Genomic DNA, 22462 nt, shown 5'->3' with positions numbered 1-22462 from the left:
CAAGAGGGAACAGCGTCGGACAGGAGCTGGCAGGGAAGTCCTGCGTGCACGCGCGTGTGCAGGACTTCCCTGCTGGCTCCCGTCCGACGCTCTTCCCTCTTGAGGCAGCTGCTGCCTCAAGAGGGAACAGCGACGGACGGGAGCTGGCTCTTCCCTCTTGAGGCAGCAGCAGAAGAGCGTCGGACGGGAGCCGGCAGGGAAGTCCTGCGTGCACGTGCATGTGCAGGACTTCCCTGCCGGCTCCCGTCCGACGCTGTTCCCTCTTGAGGCAGCTGCTGCCTCAAGAGGGAACAGCGTCGGACAGGAGCCGGCTCTTTCCTCTTGAGGCAGCAGCTGCCTCAAGAGGGAACAGCGTCGGGCGGGAGCCGGCAGGGCAGTCCTGCACACGTGCGCACTCCCCAGCTGCTAAGGAGCAGCCGGGGAGTGCGCGCATGCGCAGGACTGCCCTGCTGGCTCCCGCCAGACGCCACCCACTGATTTTCCGGTGTATAAGATGACTGGGCGTATAAGACGACCCCCCAACTTTTGAGGTGATTTTCATGGGTTAAAAAGTCGTCTTATACACCGGAAAATACGGTAAAACCCCCTCAGTCCAGGCCAGAAAGACCAAATAACCAAGTTTTCAGGTCCCGGCGAAATGAGCGAAGGTCCAGGGCAGTCCGAAGTTCCACCAGCAGTTCATTCCATAGGGCAGGCGCACCCACAGAGAATGCCCTCCCCCTTGGAATCACCCGCCGGCATTCCCTAACTGGTGGAACCCTAAGGAGGCCCTCCCTGTGTGAGTGCACAGGATGCTGGGAGGTTGATGCTGGCTGCAAGTGCTCCCTGAGATAATCTGGACCCATGCCATTTAGGGTTTTATAGGTCATCACCAGCACCTTGAATCTCACCCGGAGGGGAACTGGAAGCCCATGCAGCTCACAGAGAAGAGGTATTACATGAGAGTATCGGGAAATTGCCATTACTACTCGTGTAGCTGCATTTTGCACCAGCTGAAGCCTCCGAGTGGTCCTCAAGGGCAGCCCCTTGTAGAGAGCGTTGCAGTAGTCTAACCAGGAGGTAACGAGCGCATGAGTGACTGTGCATAGGGCATCTCGATCCAAATATGGTCGCAACTGGTGCACCAGGTGAACCTGGGCAAAAGCCCCCCTGGTCACGGCTCCTATATGATCTTCCAAACTGAGCCGTGAATCCAGGAGGATGCCCAAGTTACGAGCCCTATCAGAGGGGGGTAACACCTCACCCCCCATCGTTAACGATGGACAAAAATGGTTCACCCGAGATGCCGGTATGAACAGCCACTCAGTCTTGGCAGGATTGAGTCGAAGCCTGTTTCTCCCCATCCAAACCCGAACTGCCTCCAGACAATGGGACATCATGACGAGGGCATCACTGTGTTGGTTCGGAGTGGAAAGAAAAAGCTGGGTATCATCAGCGTACTGATGATACCCCACCCCGAAACCATGAATGATCTCACCCAGCGGCTTCATATAGATGTTGAACAGGAGGGGAGAGAGGACTGACCCCTGAGGAACTCCACAAACGAGAGGCCCCGGGGATAGAATCAAGATCAAGTGAAGTACTAATACCACTTTACAATGCTTTGGTAAGGCCACACTTGGAATGCTGCATCCAGTTTTGGTCACCATGATGTAAAAAAGATGTCGAGACTCTAGAAATGGTACAGAGAAGAGCAACAAAGATGATTAGGGGGCTGGAGGCTAAAACATATAGGGAACGGTTGCTGGAATTGGGTATGTGTAGTCTAATGAAGAGAAGGGTGAGGGGTGACATGATAGCAGTCTTCCACTATCTCAGGGGCCGCCCCAAAGAAGAGGGAGTCAAGCTATTCTCCAAAGCCCCTGAAGGCAGGACAAGGAGCAACAGATGGAAACTAATCAAGGAGAGAAGCAACCTAGAACTAAGGAGAAATTTCCTGATAGCTAGAACAATTAACCAGTGGAACAACCTGCCTCCAGAAGTGGTGAATGCTCCAACACTGGAGAGTTTTAAGAAGAGACTGGACAGCCATTTGCCTAGATCTCTTCCCTCCTGTTAACACCGACTGCGAATGGCCCAGGAGGTAGGAGAACCACTGTAGAACAGTACCCCCCACTCCCAGTCCCCTGAGATGCCACAGTAGGATACCATGGTCGATGGTAATCAAAAGCCGCTGAGAGGTCTAATAGGACTAGGACAGAGGAACAACCCCTGTCCCGAGCCTGGCAGAGATCATTCGCCAGCATGTCCAATGCCATCTCCGTGCTGTACCCAGGCCTGAAGCCTGATTGGTACGGGTCAAAATAATCGGTTTCCTCCAGGAACAGAGGAAGCTGATGGGCCACCACACTCTCAACAACCTTCGCCAGAAAGCGGAGGTTGGAGACCAGACAATAGTTATTTAAAACAGCTGGGTCTAGGGCAGGCTTCTTGAGAATGGGTCTCACCACCGCCTCCTTCAAGGTGGCGGGGAAAACACCCTCCATCAAAGAAGCAGATATTACTGCATGGAACCAGCTTCGTGTCTCCTCCCAAGCTGAATAAACTAGCCAAGAGGGGCATGGGTCCAATAAACAGGTGGTAGAGCTCAGCCTCCTCATAATCCTGTCCACCTCATTGGGGGTCACAGGATCGAACTCAGTCCAGATAACACTCTCAAGACCGCTCGCTTCTTCCACATCAGACTCTGCCCAGTCCAAACTGGCCTGAATCTGAGCGATTTTGTCTGCCAGATGATAACTAAACTCCTCGGCCTGCCCCTGTAAGGGCTCCTCCCTCACCTCCTGATTAAGGAGCGAGCGAGTCACCCTAAACAGGGCGGTTGGGTAATTATCTGAGGACGCAATGAGGGCAGCGAAGTAATTAGACTTCGCCGTCCTCATCACTGCGAGATAAGACCTTATAAAGGATCTTAGTTGCAATCAGTCAGATTCAGACTGGCTGGATATCCAACAGCTCTCTAGACCCCGTCTCCGACACTTCATCTCCCAGAGCTCCACAGAAAACCAAGGGGCCCAGCAGGATCTGCGTCCGGACAGGGGTCGCAAGGGTACAACACGGTTGAGTGCCTCAGTAGCAGCCCTTTCCCAGGCATCCACCAAGGCGTCAGCTGGGCTTTGAGTGAGGGAGATAGGTATAGACCCAAGCGCCGTCTGGAACCATTCCGGGTCCATTAGGTGCCTGGGGTGGAACCACCTGGTTGGTTCTGCAGCCCAGCAGCGGGGGGTAGCATACCGGAAGACAAGCCGTAGGAGATAATGATCGGACCATGACAGGGGGACAATAGTTGGCAAACCCCCTCCCAGATCATCAAACCACTGCCCAGATAGGAAAACCAGGTCAAGAGTGTGACCCCCTCCATGAGTTGGACCCTGATTTATCTGGGTCAGGTCCATGGCCATCATGGAGGCCATGAACTCCCGAGCTAACTCTGACGACCCGCCCAGGGAAGGAAGGTTGAAATCACCCAGAACAATAAGTCTGGGAAACTCAACCACCAACCCTGAAAGGGTGTCGAGAAGCTTGGGCTGGGCCGTTGCAACACAGCTGGGCACCAGGTATGTCAGCAACAATCCCAACTGAACCCCAGGGCCACACCTCAGGAGGAGAGACTCACTCCCGACCTTCGCTCATTTCGCCGGGATTTGAAAACCTGGTTCTTCGAGCTGTTTGGCCCAGAGTGAGGGGTTTTAATTTATTTTAATTTAATTGGGTTTTAGTTTAACTTCAGGGACTATAATTTAATTAATAGTTTTAATTGATTTTAATTTTGTATACTATGTATTTTAATTTTCCCTGTAAACCACCCTGAGTCCTACAGTAATAGGGCGGTATATAAATTTAAATAATAAATAAATAAATAAATAAATAAATAAATAAATAAATAAATAAATAAATAAATAAATAAATAAAACAACCGGCTAAAAAACATACTAGGGGCTTCTTCATCCGTTCCAACCAACGGCCCCTATCTATGCCCAACCATCTCTCAGGGTCCCAACAATTGGGCCCATCCTCGAGGGAGATAGAACAAAGGGCGAAAGATCGTATCCAGGACGCAGGAACCCTCCTGAGGGCATATAAGTCCACATTAGAGTAATATAAATGAACCATATGCTAAAATGTCCGCATGGGCTATTATAAGCAGCTAGATGGTCAAGCATTGAAATGATATTAAATAATGTCATTGGTGAAGAATGGTTGTAGGATTTGGTTCTGACTAATATAGAGAAAAGAAGGACTAGAGGGTGACATGATAGCAGTATTCCAGTATTTGAGGGGCTGCCACAAAGAAGAAGGGGTCAACTTATTTTCCACACACCAGAAGACAAGACAAGAAACAATGGATGGAAACTAGTCAAGGAGAGAAGCAACCTGGGTTTAAGGAGAAACCTCCTAACAGTGAGCACAATTAACCAGTGGAACAATTAATCAATGGAACAACTTGCCTCCAGAAGTTGTGGGTGCTCCATTATTGGAGGCTTTTAAGAAGAGACTGGACAGTCACTTGTCTGAAATAGTACAGAGTCTCCTGCTTGAGCAGGGGGTTGGACTAGAAGACCTCCAAGGTCCCTTCCAGCGTAATAATAATAATAATAATAATAATAATAATAATAATAATAATAATAATAATAACAACAACAATAATAATAACAATAATAGTAGTAGCAGTAGTAGCAGTAGCAGTAGTAATAGTAGTAGTAGTTCTGTGTAGCTTTTTTCCAGCCCTTAGATTATTTTTTTTATTGATTTGAATATAATAAGTATATAAGTTAAAGCAGATGAAAAGCTATCTCAGTCATAAAGGCAACAGAAAGTTACAAATCTTAATTAGGCTTAAAAAAGAGAATTTTCCCCTCCCCCCAAATCACAATATATGAATAATAACAATGAACAATAGTCATAACAGTACATCAACAAAGAACCAACACACCTAATAGTGTTATGAATCAGGAAGAAGCAGAGCCATCTTTTCGATCTCAGCCACAAGCAGGCCAGGTAATGCAGACAGGAAGCAGAAGAACACAAGAGGAATGTGGTCCCTCTTGCATGTGGTTTGCTTTTATTAATTAATTTATTTATTAATTTAATTTATATACCGCCCTTCTCTCAAGAGACTCAGGGCGGTGAACAGGGCAATACATAAAAGTTAGATACAAAAATTAAAATTAAAATTATTAAAACATGATTAAACAATGCCCATAAATAATACAAATTTAAAATTGAAGTTATTAATAAAAATCCCAACCCGTCCCATCAGGCCAGGCCCGCTTGTTTAAAGAGATGGGTTTTAAGGTCGCGCCAGAAGGAGCGGAGATCGGGCGCCATCCGGAGCTCAACCGGAAGATGGTTCCATAAATCCGGTGCACCCACAGAGAACGCTCTCCCCCTGGGGGCCACCAGTCGGCATTCTTTGACCGGCGGCACCCTGAGGAGGCCCTCTTTGATCAAGGTAACCACAGCAAGAGACTGTGATCACCACAACAGGTAGCAAAAGGAAATGAACTCAGTATAAGAGAATATGTGTAGTTCAGGATTGAACTAGGGGCGGTCCTTGATGCTCTCTGAGTTTGGTTTTTTTCCTTGCAGACATTTCATTACCCCATTAAGGTAGCATCTTCAACGTGAGCGAGTGTGGGGTTTGATGTCTACAGAATACAGAATAACAGAGTTGGAAGGGACCTTGGTGTTCTTCTAGTCCAACTCCCTGCTCAGGCAGGAAACCCTATATAATTTGAGACAAGTGCCTGTCCAGTCTCTTCTTAAAAGCCTTTGGTGATGGAGCACCCACAACTTCTGGAGGCAAGTCTTCCCACTGGTTGAATGTTCTCACTGTCAGGAAATTTCTCCTTAATTCTAGGTTGCTTCTCTCCTTGATTAGTTTCCACCCATTGTTTCTTGTCTTGCCTTCAAGTGCTTTGGAAAATTGGTTGCCCCCCTCAAATACTGGAACACTGCTATCTAGTCCTTCTTTTCACTTAACTAGACGTACCCAACTCCTGCAACCATTCTTCATATGTTTTATCCTCCAGCCCCCTGATCAATTTTGTTGCTCTTCTCTGCACTCTTTCCAGAGTCACAACATATTGATGAGCAAAGCTGGATGTCTGTTTCCATATCATGGGGATGTGTTTTTCTCTGTGGTAATGAAAGATTTGCAAACAAACAACTTAGGTCAGAGACTACCAAGGACTCCAAAAGCTGAACCATCTTTGTGATCTCAGGAGTAAGCCGAAGATAAGGCCAGGCAATGTAGGCAGGAAGCAGAAAAACACAAGAGTTGAAGGAGTTTGATTTTGGTCAGATAACCATAGCAAAGAATGTGATAACCACAACAGATATCAAGATGAAATGACTACTTTCCACAGAAGAGAACTGTGGAATCCTTGATGGCCTCTGAGCTTGGTTTGTTCCTTGCAGATCTTTTCATTACCAAACTAGGTAACATTGTCAAGGAACTTGAGTACAGGGGTTGAAGCCTGTTTATATACAATTGACAAGAAGGAAATTTTGGCAGCTACGTGTCTCTTTGTTTTGACTTGCCATTAGAGTTGGGTGTGTGTGTCTTGTTTTAGAAGGGTTTAGCTGGAGAAATGAAACTTCTTCTCTGAAGACCGTGGGAGCCTGAAACCTTCCCAAGGACACGGCAGCAGGTGTGGAGGAGAAGCAGACAGTTCCCATAACAAAGTGAAATTGTTTACAGAGACTACGTGAGAAGGTAGGGGTTTGGCTGGAGAGATTATTGCTAATTCTATGAACTGGTGTCTAGGAACCTTAGAGTTTTGCTTTGACAGTACCATGCCATGAATTCAATAAACAGTAAGATTTTTGGAAATGGAATGAACCTGGTGACTTATTTGAATCCTCAAACTGGATGTCGATGGCAGTAGCTTGCCCTGCCAGTGATGGTGATTTTGGCAAAAACACATCTGCAAGCTAACAAGCGCAGAGACCACCAAGGACACCACGATGACTAATTTCTCTTGTACAAACCTCACTTAGCAACAGAGAAGATGACATTTGTCCCTGAACCTGCCCAGTAATACCATTAAGAGAAGCAAAGAAAGGAAGGGATGTTTTGTCTGCAGAAAAAGAGCCTGGGACACTCATTTCTTTACTGAACAATGGAGGGGGCAGATTCTGTAAGTGTTTGAAGTTTTTTAACATAGGTAAAGGGACGCGGTGGCTCAGTGGGTTAGGATGCTGAGCTTGTCAATCAGAAGGTCGGCAGTTTGGTGGGTCGAATCCCGAGTGCCGTGTAACAGAGTGAGCGCCGGTTACGCGTCCCAGCTTCTGCCAACCTAGCAGTTCGAAAGCACATAAAAAATGCAAGTAGAAAAATAGGGACCACTACGGCAGGAAGGTAATGGCGTTCCGTGCGCCTTTGGCGTCTAGTCATGCCGGCCACATGACCACGGAGACGTCCTCAGACAAGCGCTGGCTCTTCGGCTTTGAAACGGAGATGAGTCGGAAATGACTAGCACGCATGTGCGGGGGGAACCTGTACCTTTACCTTTAACATAGGTAAGACAAAATTTTAATCTAATTTCAGAGAATTGATCATAAAGCCTCCTTTCTCGGAGCCAGCTGGAAGGGACTTTGAAGAGACCTTTTCAAGACTTGTGAATATGCAGAAAGGTTGAAGCCAGACAGATTTCAAAAGGAATGTATCTTCATAGGGAAGGCACTAGTCACACAGAAGAGAAATATTTAGGTCTTCCAAAAGACACTGTTGATAGATGGGACCTGGAGTGAACCCACTCTGCCAAATGTTACTGGTGATGCAAAAACAAAGGTGGTTTCTTAAGTGTCCAGGTTTAAGCCATGAAGTCCTTTACTGGTGACAACCAGCACTGGGAGTTATATCTGAAAGCCCTCTGGTAACTAATGGAATTTACAAAGTAGAAGTTTCACATAGACAAAATGAAAATTGCTCATGACTACGTAGGCTGCTCCATTCTGCACCAACTCTAGTTCTGAATATTCTTCATGGGTAAGCTCCATGTGTGATGCCTTTTGTATCTTGGAAAAAAAACAGAGCTAAAGTTTCTTTTTTATTTCCATTGCTCCAAATAAACCTTTTAAACCCCATCTATATCCTCAAGAACATATGCTAATCAATATCAATAACAGCATTGTTCAATCTTCTAATGAACCTCACAACGAATAGAAAGATGCAAAGTTATTTATCCATCCATCCATCCATCCATCCAACCATTCATCCATCCATTAAATTGGCTTTAATTTTCATTTAATAATTTCAAAAATAACTAATGTTTGCAAACAAAGCATGAAACAGGCTTTGGATTCATTTTCATGGGTTTTTCCAGTCTTACAGAAAATATAAATAGGGGTGAGTTTTGGTTCTCCTTCCAAATTATGATTAAGACTTTTGCAAAACATTTATAGATAACACCCTCTCTTCCCATGACTTCAGCAAAATGTTAAGCAAGTTCCTCTTTTCATTACTGGACCTCTATTTCTAATGCTGAATAAATTCGGCATGCTCACCACAACCACATCAAATGCAGACCAAACGGGATTCATCAAACAAATCTAGCTTTCTGAACTTCCTTGGATTCTCAAAGAGATCTGTTCTTGCACATCATCACCAGGTATGTCCTTAGCAAAGACAGAACTGTCATCAGGCAGGAAACCCTATACCATTTCAGACAAATAGCTGTCCAGACTCTTCTTAAAAACTTCCAGTGTTGGAGCACCCACAAGTTCTGGAGGCAAGTTGTTCCATTGATTAATTGTTCCACTGGTTAATTGTGCTCACTGTTAGGAAGTTTCTCCTTAAATCTAGGTTGCTTCTCTCCTTGACTAGTTTCCGTTCATTGTTTCTTCTCTTGTCTTCTGGAGTGTGGAAAATAAGTTGACCCTTTCTCCTTTGTTGGGTCTCTTCTTGATTAGTTTCCATCTGTTGCATCTTGTCCTGCCTTCAGGTGCTTTGGAGAATAGCTTGACTCCCTCTTCTTTGTGGCAGCCCCTGAGATATTGGAAGACTGCTATCATGTCCCCCCTCGTCCTTCTCTTCATTAAACTAGACATACCCAATTCCAGCACCCGTTCCTTATATGTTCCTTATATACCATTTCTAGATGTAGTCACCTGTATTTTCATGCCAACCAACTTGTCATAAAAGCACCAATGGCTCCAACTGAGTTTTCATATCTGTTTGGAGACAGTGTGGAGATTTCTGACACCTCCAGTATATTGTGCCTTAGAGTGTTTCCATTGCGTAATACTGTGAATTGTAAGCACAGGGCCAAGAGGTCTCAGGCTTGAGCAGCATGTGGTCTCATAGTCCTTTTCAGGTTGCAGTGACCCACAAATTTGCTCTTTCTTTTCTTGACAGATGTAGCTATTTATCAAGAGTATTGATGAATATTAAGATTGATAAGTATCAATATTGATAAATATCAAGCTATTTGTCAAGAATATTGTCTCTTTTCAATGTTTGTCAGAAACTTCATGAGTCCCTCTTGTCCTCTTCTGATTTTTTCCCACCTGTGAACCAATTCTAACCTCCTCATATTCATTTAGGAGAACCTTCTCTGGATATGCCATGTTGTGCTGCTGAACTGCTTGATTATGTTTTTTTCAGGACACAAAAGAGCAGAGATGTTTCTGTAAATTGTCTCCTACTGATCTATCAAATCGTCTCCTGTCCAATGTTCTTGTCTTTTGTTATGTTTGTCCTGCTCTTTCTCCCCTACATTCATTGCTTTTTCAGGTCAAGGAATCACACATTTTATATTATTGCAGGAGATGATAAGGTATATATAGGGAGGCAGTGGCTCAGTGGGTTAGGACGCTGAGCTTGTCGATCAGAAGGTCGGCAGTTTGGCGGGTCAAATCCTGAGTGCCACGTAGCAGAGTGAGCGCCTGTTACTCATCCCAGCTTCTGCCAACCTAGCAGTTCGAAAGCACGTAAAAATGCAAGTAGAAAAATAGGGACCACTACAGTGGGAAGGTAACAGCGTTCCGTGCGCCTTTGGTGTCTAGTCATGCCAGCCACATGACCACGGAGACGTCCTCGGACAAGCGCTGGCTCTTTGGCTTTGAAACGGAGATGAGCACCGGCCCCTAGAGTCAGAAATGACTAGCACGCATGTGCGGGGGAACCTTTACCTTTACCTATATGGCTTTTGTTTCATTGTATAGTTTATTTCATTTCATTAGTTTGCAGTATGGTTTGGTTTGGTTTAAGTTCAATGAGGTGGTAGCTACCTAGAATCCTTGTTAAATTGTCACCAACAATGCGAGTTCTACCTTATTGGAAATATTTAGTAGGGAAAATATTCATGAGTTAATCATTCCAAAGGATAATTTCTTCTTCTCCTGTGATGTTTATCTTGAACTTGTTGAAAGAAAAATCAGGTCCACTTTCAATCCTGGAGAAAGGTGCTGGAAATAAAATGGAGGCTAGCTGCTTAGGAAAGGAGGTCTCTGTTTATTAATGAGCAGAACCGACAACAGCATGTGGTTCTGGGGCAGCTGACAAAATGGAATAGAGAGTAGGTGGGTTTTTATATATTCTTTGGGGTTTTGTGTTTGAGGTGCCTGTTCCTTGTGAAATGTACTTTGACCTGTGCTTGAGGGTGCCCTTTTAGTATTCTAATTATTGTCGCCTGAATCCCATTCTGGTTGGGAGGTCATGCCCTGTCCTTGGAGCTGGCTAGGGAATGTAGACTTTAGGAGTCTTTGTTTTTCTAATCCCATCAGATCCAGCCTTCTGTGAGGTCTGGGGCTGTAGGCATTTTGTTCATAAATAGGATGGCTCAGTCTTTCTGAATGAATTACAAAATCTCCATTTCTAACTGTTAGCTTCTCCAGGTTTCTGCTGGAGGCAGGAAGATGGGATGTTTCTGCCTTTGTTAAGAATTTTTTTCTCCACTTCTGCTTTAGGGGAAATATTCTATCCTGCCTTTTTTTTAAATATTCCCCCAATATTTCATTATCGGGGGTGGGGTGGGGGGGCTGACTTCCTACAGACTGAACGTTATTAAACGTTTTGTTACTTATAGCTGGTCCCAAAGGGAACATTTTAGGAGGGTAAGAATTATGATGAATAACTTTGTACAACCGTTTATGTACACTTTAAAGGAGGGAAGGATCGGTACTGTGTTCTATGCCCTTAAAGTGATCATATAACCATTTTTTAAATTTTTTTAGATACGACACAGTTCTTGCGAAGAAGCAGAGGAAACCAAACAACCCACAAAACTCTTTTAACCGGCAAAGTGACCAAATTAACTGTTTTCCATGCGTCATTTCTGCTTTGATTGTGTGGAGAGATATTAAGGCGAAGCAAGTCTTTTTACTCTGTGGGAGTCAAATTCTTCAGTCGTTCTGAAATGTTGTCCGCACACGCCAGAGGATGAATTGACCCATACGGCTGAAAACTGATGGGAGAAAATAATCTACAGACCCTGATGTCACCACGTTTGCCTTCTTGAGCAAGAAGCAAGGCAGAAGCACACAAAAGCACAACCCCAACTGACTTCTGCTGAAGCTCTTCGGTGAATTTTTCCACATCCTCTGCCATCCTTTGTGGAAAAACCAGAGCATTTGCAAACATCATTTGATGCCTGTTGACTAAAACTAAAGGTGAGCGGTTTGTCCTTCAGCTGCCTGGGTCCGTCCTTAACTTTCCACAAGAAGCAGAAACTAGTAAAAAAATAAAAATAAAAATAAAAGTGAGATTCATTTCCACAGAAGACAGCAACCAACGTGAAAACCATCTTTTCTGGAATCACGGATGCTGAAATGGGAAGCCTGGCATTCAGATATCCTGAACACAGTCAGACTGAAGTCAACTACTCAAAGAACATCATGTATGAGCCCGAATATCAGAAAAAAGTCATCTATTCTTTAATCATTTTAATCTGTATTCCAGGGATTGTTGGAAATGGAATTATCATCCGACTTTTGGGTTTCAAGATTAAAAGGAATTCTTTCACTGTCTATATCCTCAATTTGGCTGTGGCTGATAGCGGGACTCTCATATTCCTCTTTCTGATAGGAACTCTGAACCTGATTAAGAATTATTTCCCCCTAATAATAACAGAATGTTTCATATTCACTTACTGCACTGGTCAATTTCTTCTGACTATCATCAGCATTGACCGGTGTTTGGCTCTCTTCTTCCCAATTTGGTATCGATGTCATCAGCCAGCATACCTGTCCACCATACTCTGTGCCTTTTCATGGCTGGTCTCTTTGCTCCTCTGTGTAATTCATTATGCTCTGTTGGGGGTTAAACTGACCAGAAACTTCCCCTCATTCTACCACATTCTCATCTGTACCTCCCTTTGCATCCCACTCATGGTGGTCTCCAGCCTGGCCCTCTTCATCAAAGGCTACCTTAAATCACAGATGCAGAAGCGCGGAAAACTTCTCAAAGTCACCTTGCTGGCCCTGTTTTTCTTCCTCATCTTTTCCATTCCACCCAGCGCCATTTACCTCAATGATGTTCTTTTCAAGCATAAGTACATCAATTTAGTCACATATGGCTACCTATGTTCCTGTCTTAACAGCAGTGTTAACCCACTGATCTATTTTCTACTGGGGAGAAAGAAGGAACATCACTCTACATGCAACTTAAACCTTATCCTTCAGAGAGTTTTCAAGGAGGAAGAAGAGAATGAAAAGCAGCCAGAGGTCCAGGTTGATATCTAGTTATGACGTACTCATGAGAATGAGAAGAAAAAAAAATCCATATTTCTATACCGCCCTGCCAGAACCTGATAATTAATTCGGAGAAATCTCCTCTGGCAAAAAAAATGGAATGCCAAGGAGATTAGGAAATTAGTTTGTCATTTATACAGTGGTAACCGTGATTTTCAAGTCATTTTGAACAGATCCTGTTGAGATGACTTGATGAAATAACTCACGGGTAAAAGGGGTTAAACTTTTCTTCAACCCCGGTAATTCATTATGAGAAGCTAAATGAATGGTTTTCCTTATTTTCAAATTTCTGCACCTAATGTTTGTTCATCTGCAGGCATAAATCAAAAGGCTCCAGCTGCTTTGATGTTTCTAGCTATTTTACCCTCACCGTCAGTTATTCAGCAAAGTTCATTTACTAGTGAGAATTATCGATCGGTGATTCTGAGAACGCAATTCTGTGTTAGCATCCATCCATCCATCCAATGTATGTATGTATGTATGTATGTATGTATGTATGTATGTATGTATGTTTGTGTATGTATATGTGTATGTGTCTGCGTGTGTGCGTGTATGTGTATTCATTAATACACATACATTAATGTCTTGCTTGTTTAAATATATTGCACAATGGATTTTAATGAAACGGATTTTAATTTTGCTTGAATTAAAATTGTAGCCATCTATTCTTGTGATTTATACTTTCTATTTTTATCTGTTGCCGGAAAGGAAAGATATAAAGTTAGCAAACAACTGTTGTGTAGAAGTCATGTCTTTGCCTCTGGCCATTGAGATGCACACTTCAAAACGAACCTTTCCGAAAGATTCATGCAATGCTGGATTGTCCACACTGTTCTTTTCTACCTGCCAAGAATGATCTTCCACTTCATTTCTGGAAGAGAAATGAATTATAACTCTCAGGATATGAACAGTGACTTCCATCACAGTGTTTAGAGAAGGACATATGGCCTGGCTACTTTCTTTCTTTCTTTCTTTCTTTCTTTCTTTCTTTCTTTCTTTCTTTCTTTCTTTCTTTCTTTCTTTCTTTCTTTCTTTCTTTCTTTCTTCTTTCTTTCTTTCTTTCTTTCTTTCTTTCTTTCTTTCTTTCTTTCTTTCTTTCTTTTCCTTCCTTCCTTCCTTCCTTCCTTCCTTCCTCCCTCCCTCCCTCCCTCCCTCCCTCCCTCCCTCTGGGTGTGTGTGTGCTAGCTCTAAACCAGTTCTTCCCAATGAGAGCCTTTGCAGGGACCACCCGGATTGTGAGTACTTAGGAATGACTCCTCCTCCTCCCCCTCCCCCCCTCCTCCTCCTCCTCCTCCTCCTCCATTCACATTTGCGGAAAAAGAGTCCTTTTAGTTCCTCTGTAGCCCAACACATTGTGTAACTTTATTGCCCTGTTCACCGCCCTGAGTCCTTCGGGAGAAGGGCGGTATACAAATAAAATTAGTAATAATAATAATAATAATAATAATAATAATAATAATAATAATAATAATAATAATAATAATAATAATAATAATAATAATAATAATAACTGCAGATAATGGTAAATTGGCTATGTTCTCTCAACAAGGGCACTTTGTTTAAATGAGGCTGTTGATAGTCTACTCCTTGGATGGTTTTTTTTTTGGGGGGGGAAACAACCAGGGTAACACTAATCTTTAGACTAAATATTTATTTATTTATTCATTTATTCATTCATTTATTTATTTATTTATTTATTTATTTATTTATTTATTTATTTATTTATTTATTTATTTATTTATTTATTTATTTATTTATTTATTATTTAAATTCCATTTATATCCCGCCCTTCTCCGAAGACTCAGGGAGGCTTACAAGCTTAGCAGTAAATTAACCACATGAAATCTGTCCTCTTCCATTTTGCCAAATGCATCAAAAAGTTCAGTTTGACTTTCACTGCCTAAACCATATTTCTGAAAGCCCCACTGTGGTCCCCCCAAGACCCCACTCCACCTCTCCCAGGGTCCAGATCTAGAATATTATCCCAAACAGCAGTAGATTAGATGGGGGTGGGGGGGGTGGGGAATGCCGTGCTATTTATTTCAAGTTTCAGATTGGCCAATGGTCAAAGTTCTCTAGGTGGTTTACAATAAAACTTTTAAAAGAAAGACAGCTGCATAATAAAAGCAAGAAAGTGCAAAAATAAAACTAGGCATCCGTTCAGAATTAAATTAAAGCCAAAGCCCATTCAAAAAGCCCAGGAAAATAGAAAAAAAACAAACAAAAAAATCACCTGGTGCCGAAAAGATGCGAATGTGCGACTTTCTGGGGAGGAAACTCCATTAACGCGGCGAAAAATGTTCTCCTGGAAGAAAGAAATGCTTCCCAAGAGGGTGGGGGGAAGAAGGAGAAGAACAGGAATGTAAATTCCCCCTTTTAAAGCATCCGTTTCAGATACCGACATCCATTCGCAAAGCGACAACTCAGCCAGGCTTTTACGATGTAGTTATATATTCCTTTTCCCCCACAAGAGCCATCCCAGATATGAAGACGACGATTTATTTATTGTTCTTGCTGTTATTAACCCAGATTTTCTCCCCCCTTCAACATCTGGCCCCAATCCCGCTAGCTGGCGATCGTGAAGGCGGTGCGCTCCGGAGCCAGACCCGGCAGGTCTTTTGGCCAGAAGGGGTCTTCCAAGCCGTTCCCGGGAGGGTGGTCGGAAGCGCCGCTTTCCAAGCAACTTCCCAGCGCGGCTGTTGAGATTTCTCCGTTCAAAGCTCCTTCCGCAAACGGTGGCTCACTTGCAGCCGAGAAAGCTCCGCTCCGAAAGAGGCACCGGTGCTGGTTTATAAGCCAGCCTCCCATTAGCCACAAAGCAGTAGTGAGCTTACACAACTTTAGAATAGAATAGAATAGAATAGAATAGAATAGAATAGAATAGAATAGAATAGAATAGAATAGAATAGAATAGAATAGAATAGAATAGAATAGAATAGAATAGAATAGAATAGAATATATAGAGATTGGAATAGAATAGAACAGAACAGAACAGATCAGAACAGAACAGAATAGAATATATAGAGATTGGAATAGAACAGAACAGAACAGAACAGAACAGAACAGAACAGAACAGAACAGAATAGAATAGAATAGAATAGAATAGAATAGAATAGAATAGAATAACAGAGTTTAAGGGACCTTGGAGGTCTTCTAGTCCAACCCCCTGCTCAGCTAGGAAACCCTATACCATTTCAGACAAATGGCTGTCCAATCTCTTCTTAAAAGCCTCTAGTAATGAAGCACCCACAAATTCTGGAGGCAAGTTGTTCCATCAATTAATTGTTCTCACTCTTAGGAAATTTCTCCTTAGTTCCAGGTTGCTTCTCTCCTTGATGAGTTTCCATCCGTTGCTTCTTGTTCTGCCTTCAGGGGCTTTGGGGAATAGCTTGATTGCCTCTTCTTTGGGGCAACCTCTTTGATATTGGAACTCTGCTATCATGTCCCCCCCCTCGTCCTTCTCGTCATTACACTAGACCTACCCAATTCCAGCTGTGTCATTTGCACACCTAGCGTGACCCACCTCTTCTCCGAAACATTTGAAGAACGGCTGCAGGACTTGGGTTTGGCTAGTCTAAAGAAGAGAAGAAACCAGGGTGACATGGGTGAGATTTTGTTCAATAAACCCTTTGGTCTGTAACTTTGATCCAGTTACTGTCAATAAGGAGAAATGAGCTGGATCAAACCGCAAACTTTCTCAGAAAAACAACAACAACAAACCAACAACCTTGGGCGGTAGGCTTCTTTGAGTTTTGAAGTGTTATCGCGTGCTTGCGATATGCAAAGGAAGTGCTTAAAGATACAATCATATTTTGACAGAAGAAAATATTTAAAGAGCCCCGTCAGAAAAAGTAGCCTAATTGGAACATCCTGGAGTAAAGGAGGAACGTTGTTAAGGGTGACAGCAATTTCCTTTTATTATTTATTGAGTTTACATAGCCCCGATCTGACTGGGGAGGTGACTCCGAGGAGCTGGTTAAGCCAAGGACGCCAGGAAACATGCAAGCGTCCATTTTATTTTATTGCTGGTTAGTGTACCTTTTTGACCCAATACAATTTTGGTTCTGATTGGTTTAAGTAGATTTGTTCATTAACATCAGACCGACAGTCAACTAAACCCCTACCAACACTGACACAGCAAGCCACTAGAATATAAACTGAGAACAAACTTCACTCCCTAGTAGTGCTACTTAGTTTGAGTAATGAAATGTCTGCAAGAAACAGCCAAGTTCAGAGGACACCAAGGACTCATCAGATCTCCTCCTCCTCCTCCTCCTCCTCCTCCTCCTCTCCGCAAACCCCACTCCCTTCTAGCACTGATGATGTTACCTAGTTGGGTCATGATATATCTCATGAAAATAAACAAGCTCGGAGACCATCAAGATCAAGGACATCCTAGTCCTCTCCTCCTCCTCCTCCTCCTCCTCCTCCTCCTCCTCCTCCTCCTCCTCCTCTCCACAAATCCCACTCCCTTCTAGCACTGATGACATTACCTAGTTGGGTCATGAAACATCTCAAGAAAACAAACAAGCTTGAAGAGCATCAAGATCAAGGACACCCCAGTCCTCTCCTCCTCCTCCTCCTCCTCCTCCTCCTCCTCCTCCTCCTCCTCCTCCTCCTCCTCCTCCCCCTCTCCACAAATCCCACTCCCTTCTAGCACTGATGACGTTACCTAGTTGGGTCATGAAACATCTCAAGAAAACAAACAAGCTCGAAGAGCATCAAGATCAAGGACACCCCAGTCCTCTCCTCCTCCTCCTCCCCCTCTCCACAAATCCCACTCCCTTCTAGCACTGATAATGCTACCTAGTTGGGTCATGATATGTCTCATGAAAACAAACAAGCTCAGAGAGCATCAAGATCAAGGACATCCCAGTCCTCTCCTCCTCCTCCTCCTCCTCCTCCTCCTCCTCCTCCTCCTCCTCCTCCTCCTCCTCCTCCTCCTCCTCCTCCTCCTCCTCCTCTCCACAAATCCCACTCCCTTCTAGCACTGATGACGTTACCTAGTTGGGTCATGAAACATCTCAAGAAAACAAACAAGCTTGAAGAGCATCAAGATCAAGGACACCCCAGTCCTCTCCTCCTCCTCCTCCTCCTCCTCCTCCTCCTCCTCCTCCTCCTCTCTGCAAACCCCACTCCCTTCTAGCACTGATGATGTTACCTAGTTGGGTCATGATATGTCTCATGAAAACAAACAAGCTCAGAGAGCATCAAGATCAAGGACATCCCAGTCCTCTCCTCCTCCTCCTCCTCCTCCTCCTCCTCCTCCTCCTCCTCCTCCTCCTCTCCACAAATCCCACTCCCTTCTAGCACTGATGACGTTACCTAGTTGGGTCATGAAACATCTCAAGAAAACAAACAAGCTCGAAGAGCATGAAGATCAAGGACACCCCAGTCCTCTCCTCCTCCTCCTCCTCCTCCTCCTCCTCCTCCTCCTCCTCCTCTCTGCAAACCCCACTCCCTTCTAGCACTGATGATGTTACCTAGTTGGGTCATGATATGTCTCATGAAAACAAACAAGCTCAGAGAGCATCAAGATCAAGGACATCCCAGTCCTCTCCTCCTCCTCCTCCTCCTCCTTAGGTTTAGGTTTAGGTTTTATTTGATTTGTATACCGCCCTTCTCCCTAGGGACTCAGGGCGGTTCACAGGTCATATATAAATAACGATACAAAAGTTAAAAGGAGATTAAACCAGTGCCCAGTTAAAAAACAATAAAAAACAACAATTTAAAAACCCCATAATCCCCCATCAGGCCAGACCAGCTACTTCAAATAAGTGGGTCTTCAGGCCGCGACGGAAGGTTCGGAGGTCTGATGTCATCCGGAGCTCCACCGGCAGTTGGTTCCATAATGCCGGAGCGCCCACAGAGAAGGCCCTCCCCCTGGGGGCCACCAGTCGGCATTCCCTGACCGGAGGCACCCTGAGGAGGCCCTCTCTGTGGGAAGGCACAGGGCGGAGGGGAGTTGACGCCGGCAGCAGGTGGTCCCTGAGGTAACCCGGACCCATGCCATGTAAGGACTTAAAGATCATGACCAAGACCTTGAACCTCACCCGGAAGACAACTGGTAGCCAATGCAGCTCGCGGAGCAAAGGTGTAACATGGGAGTACCGGGAAACTCCCAAGACAACTCTCGCGGCCGCATTCTGTACCAGTTGGAGCCTCCGAGTGGTCTTCAAGGGAAGCCCCATGTAGAGAGCATTGCAGTAGTCAAGGCGAGAGGTCACGAGCGCATGAGTGACCGTACACAGGGCATCCCGGTCCAGATAGGGCCGCAACTGGCGCACCAGGCGAACCTGGGCAAAAGCCCCCCTAGTCACGGCCACTATATGATCTTCCAGGGTAAGCCGTGAATCTAGGAGGACTCCCAAGTTGCGAGCCCTATCCACGGGGGGTAAGAGCTCACCCCCCCATAGAAAGAGATGGAACATTTTGAATGTCCCAGGATGCCGGAATGTACAGCCACTCAGTCTTGTCAGGGTTGAGTTGAAGTCTGTTCCTCCCCATCCAGACCCGAACCGCCTCCAGGCAACGGGACATCACAGCGAGGGCATCACTGGGGTGGTTTGGGGTCGAAAAGAAAAGTTGGGTATCATTGGCATATTGATGATACCCAACTCCAAAACCACGAATGATCTCACCCAGCGGTTTCATATAGATGTTGAACAGGAGAGGCGAGAGAACCGACCCCTGAGGAACTCCACAAACGAGAGACCTCGGGGCCGATCTCTGCCCCCCTGCCAACACCGACTGCGAGCGTCCCTGGAGATAGGAGGAGAACCACTGAAGAACTGTGCCTCCCACTCCCAATCCCCTGAGACGCCGCAGCAAGATACCATGGTCGATGGTATCGAAAGCCGCCGAGAGGTCTAATAGGACTAGGACAGAGGAATATCCCCTGTCCCGAGCCCTCCAGAGATCATTCACCAGAGCGACCAATGCTGTCTCCGTGCTGTACCCGGGCCTGAAACCCGATTGGTAGGGGTCCAAATAATCCGCTTCATCCAGGACCAGAGGGAGCTGATGCGCCACCACACTCTCGACAACCTTCGCAAGAAAGCGAAGGTTGGAGACTGGTCGAAAGTTGTTCAATACAGCTGGGTCCAAGGCAGGCTTCTTGAGGAGAGGTCTCACCACCGCCTCCTTCAAGACGGTGGGGAAATAACCCTCACTCAAGGAAGCAGATATAACCGCCTGGAGCCAGCCTCGTGTCCTCTCCCTAGCTGCATAAACCAGCCAGGAAGGGCACGGGTCCAACAAACATGTGGAGGAGCTCAGCCTCCCCATAATCCTGTCCACTTCATCAGGGGTCACAGAATCAAACTCTTCCCAGGTAACATTGACAAGACCGCCCGTGTCCTGATCGCCTGACTCTGCCCAGTTGGAGTCCAAACCGGTCCGAATCCGAGCGATTTTATCCGACAGATGTTGACTAAATTCCTCGGCACGACCCTGCAAGGGATCCTCCCTCACCTCCTGATTAAGAAGTGAGCGAGTCACCCTAAACAGGGCGGCCGGGCGATTATCTGCGGACGCGATGAGGGTGGAGAAGTAATTACACCTCGCCACCCTCATCGCTGCGAGATAAGACCTAATATAGGTTCTTAACCGCAACCGGTCGGGTTCGGATCGGCTAGACCTCCAACAGCTCTCTAGGCCCCGTTTCCGACGCTTCATCTCCCGGAGCTCCGCGGAGAACCATGGAGCTCGCTGGGATCTGCGCCGGGTCAGGGGCCGCAAGGGTACAACCCGGTCAAGTGCCTCAGTGGCTGCCCTTTCCCAGGCTTCCACTAAGGCATCCGCCGAGCTGTGAGCAATGGAGGCAGGTGGGGACCCCAGCGCCGCTTGGAATCTATCAGGATCCATTAAGCGTCTGGGGCGGTACCATCTAATTGGCTCCGTGCCCCCACGGCGGGGGGTGGCAAAACGGAAGACCAGCCGCAGGAGATGATGATCGGTCCATGACAGGGGCATAATAAATGGAGAGCCCCCACAAAGATCATCCAACCACTGTCTAGATAAAAAAAATCAGTTCAAGGGTGTGGCCTCCCTCATGAGTTGGTTCAGAAATTACTTGCGTCAGGTCCATGGCCATCATGGAAGCCATGAACTCCCGAGCTAGCTCAGATGAACCTCCCAGGGATGGTAGATTGAAGTCCCCCAGAACTATAAGTTTGGGAAACTCAACCACCAACCCCGAGAGGATATCGAGCAGCTCGGGCAGGGCTGCTGCTGTGCGACTAGGCGAAATGTACACCAGCTGCAAGCCCAACTGCGCCCCAGAACCAAATCTCACAAAGAGAGACTCACACCCGACTATCTGAGAAACGGTGGTCTCCCGCGGACATAAGGTCTCCCTAATAGTGACCGCCACTCCCCCACCCCTACCATGAGCTCGTGGCTGGTGTAGCACCCGGAAGCCTGGTGGGCAGAGGTCAACCAAAGGGACCCCACCCTCTGGGCCCAACCAAGTCTCCGTGATGCAAGCCAGGTCCGCATGCTCACCCTCAACTAAATCCCTGACGAGGGGAGCTTTGTTAACCACGGACCTGGCATTTAGGTACACCAGCCGGAGCTCAGGAGGCTGCACATCCTCGCTCCCGGGACCTCGGGGAAGAAGCAGAGGGTCGGAGCGCCTCACCGCTTGCAAGTAGCGGAGACGGCCCTCCCGGTAGCGATACGGCCCCCTGTCTATCCGCCTGCTGCCATTCCCCGTCGTGGGAATTGATAATCCCACGACCCGCTCATGAGCCCCGGCGACAACGACACCCCGTTCTCCCCCCATGCGGTCAGACCCATGTCTGGCCTGAGCCATGGTTGATTGGCCACCCCCCATAGCCAGACAACCCCTATCTCCCACCCCGCTCCCTAACCCTATAAAAATTTTTGATAAAAAAGTAATCAGAGGCCTTCTATTAGATTTACATTGACGGCCCCTGCCCCTTCCCAGCCATTAATCAGAGACCCAAAACTCGGGCCCGTCATCGAGGTTAAAAATGTTTAAGGAGGCGGGTCGCACCCAGGAGAGGGGGGCACCCCTGAGGGCGTACAAGTCCGTGCTAGTATATTGCCGCATGAGTCTAGAAAGTCCAGGAAGTCCAGGATAGGCATCCCTTAATTGTCCATGGGAGGATTGAACATGGAGACAGATGTCTGGGTCCCCACCCAACTTCACTGCCACTCAGTTGGGTGCCCCCAGAGACAGGCCGCTCCCCGCCCTCTCACGACGGGTTGAGACCCCGTTCCTGGGGGTGGACCAGGTATCCTCTGGGTAGGCAAACCCCATAGAGCTCCCACCTCTATGAGGTTGCAAATGGAGAAGTCCAGCCACTCTCCCACCGTGGCCGATACCCAGGTATGTCGAAAGTCCAAAGGGAGAAGGGGGAGGGTAGGCAGGCAGATGGTAAGAAAATATGTCCAAGGCAAAGAGGGTAGGCAGGCCAAAGTAAAAGAGATAGTCTGAAACACCGGCGTCACTGCAGAAGCAGTCCGAAGATGATGCAGGAGCCCCATGTCGTCCTTGCTCCGGTAAGATAACCCCCGGTCGTCCTCTTCGCCACCAAAGCGGTCCGACGACGCCGTCGCCATAAAAGGCGGCCTGAAGCAAGGATAAAGACCAACCATCGCCGCCAAGGTGAATAATAGTCGCCCTCTCCGCTGCCAAAACGGCCCGAGGGCGACACCACCACCACCACCGAAGCAGGCCAAGGCGGCCTGGGGCAACATGGGAGTCCCGCCGCCGGCGAAAGGGGTCAGAAGGCCAAAA

At 46.3% G+C, this 22462-nt stretch overlaps 1 protein-coding gene across 2 annotated transcripts; it reads left to right on the top strand.

Annotated features, from left to right (window-relative positions):
* The first annotated feature begins 8528 nt into the window (after positions 1-8528).
* On the top strand, positions 8529-13359 carry LOC308666146 (proto-oncogene Mas-like). 2 transcript variants are annotated; one of them, XM_081324726.1, is made up of 3 exons: positions 8529-8615; positions 11182-11616; positions 11725-13359. In XM_081324726.1, the coding sequence occupies exon 3, from the start codon at positions 11776-11778 to the stop codon at positions 12685-12687; it is 912 nt and encodes a 303-aa protein (XP_081180852.1). In that variant the 5' UTR covers positions 8529-8615; positions 11182-11616; positions 11725-11775; the 3' UTR covers positions 12688-13359. The 2 variants fall into 2 exon arrangements, with proteins under 2 accessions (XP_081180852.1, XP_081180851.1); XM_081324725.1 differs by having other exon boundaries at positions 11182-13359.
* Positions 13360-22462: the final 9103 nt, after the last annotated feature.

This window comes from Vipera berus (assembly GCF_964194415.1).
Source record: "Vipera berus genome assembly, chromosome: 3".
Classification (NCBI taxonomy): domain Eukaryota; kingdom Metazoa; phylum Chordata; class Lepidosauria; order Squamata; family Viperidae; genus Vipera; species Vipera berus.
The sequence above is the reverse complement of the archived record's forward strand: the minus strand, read 5'-3'. Positions and strand labels throughout refer to the sequence as shown.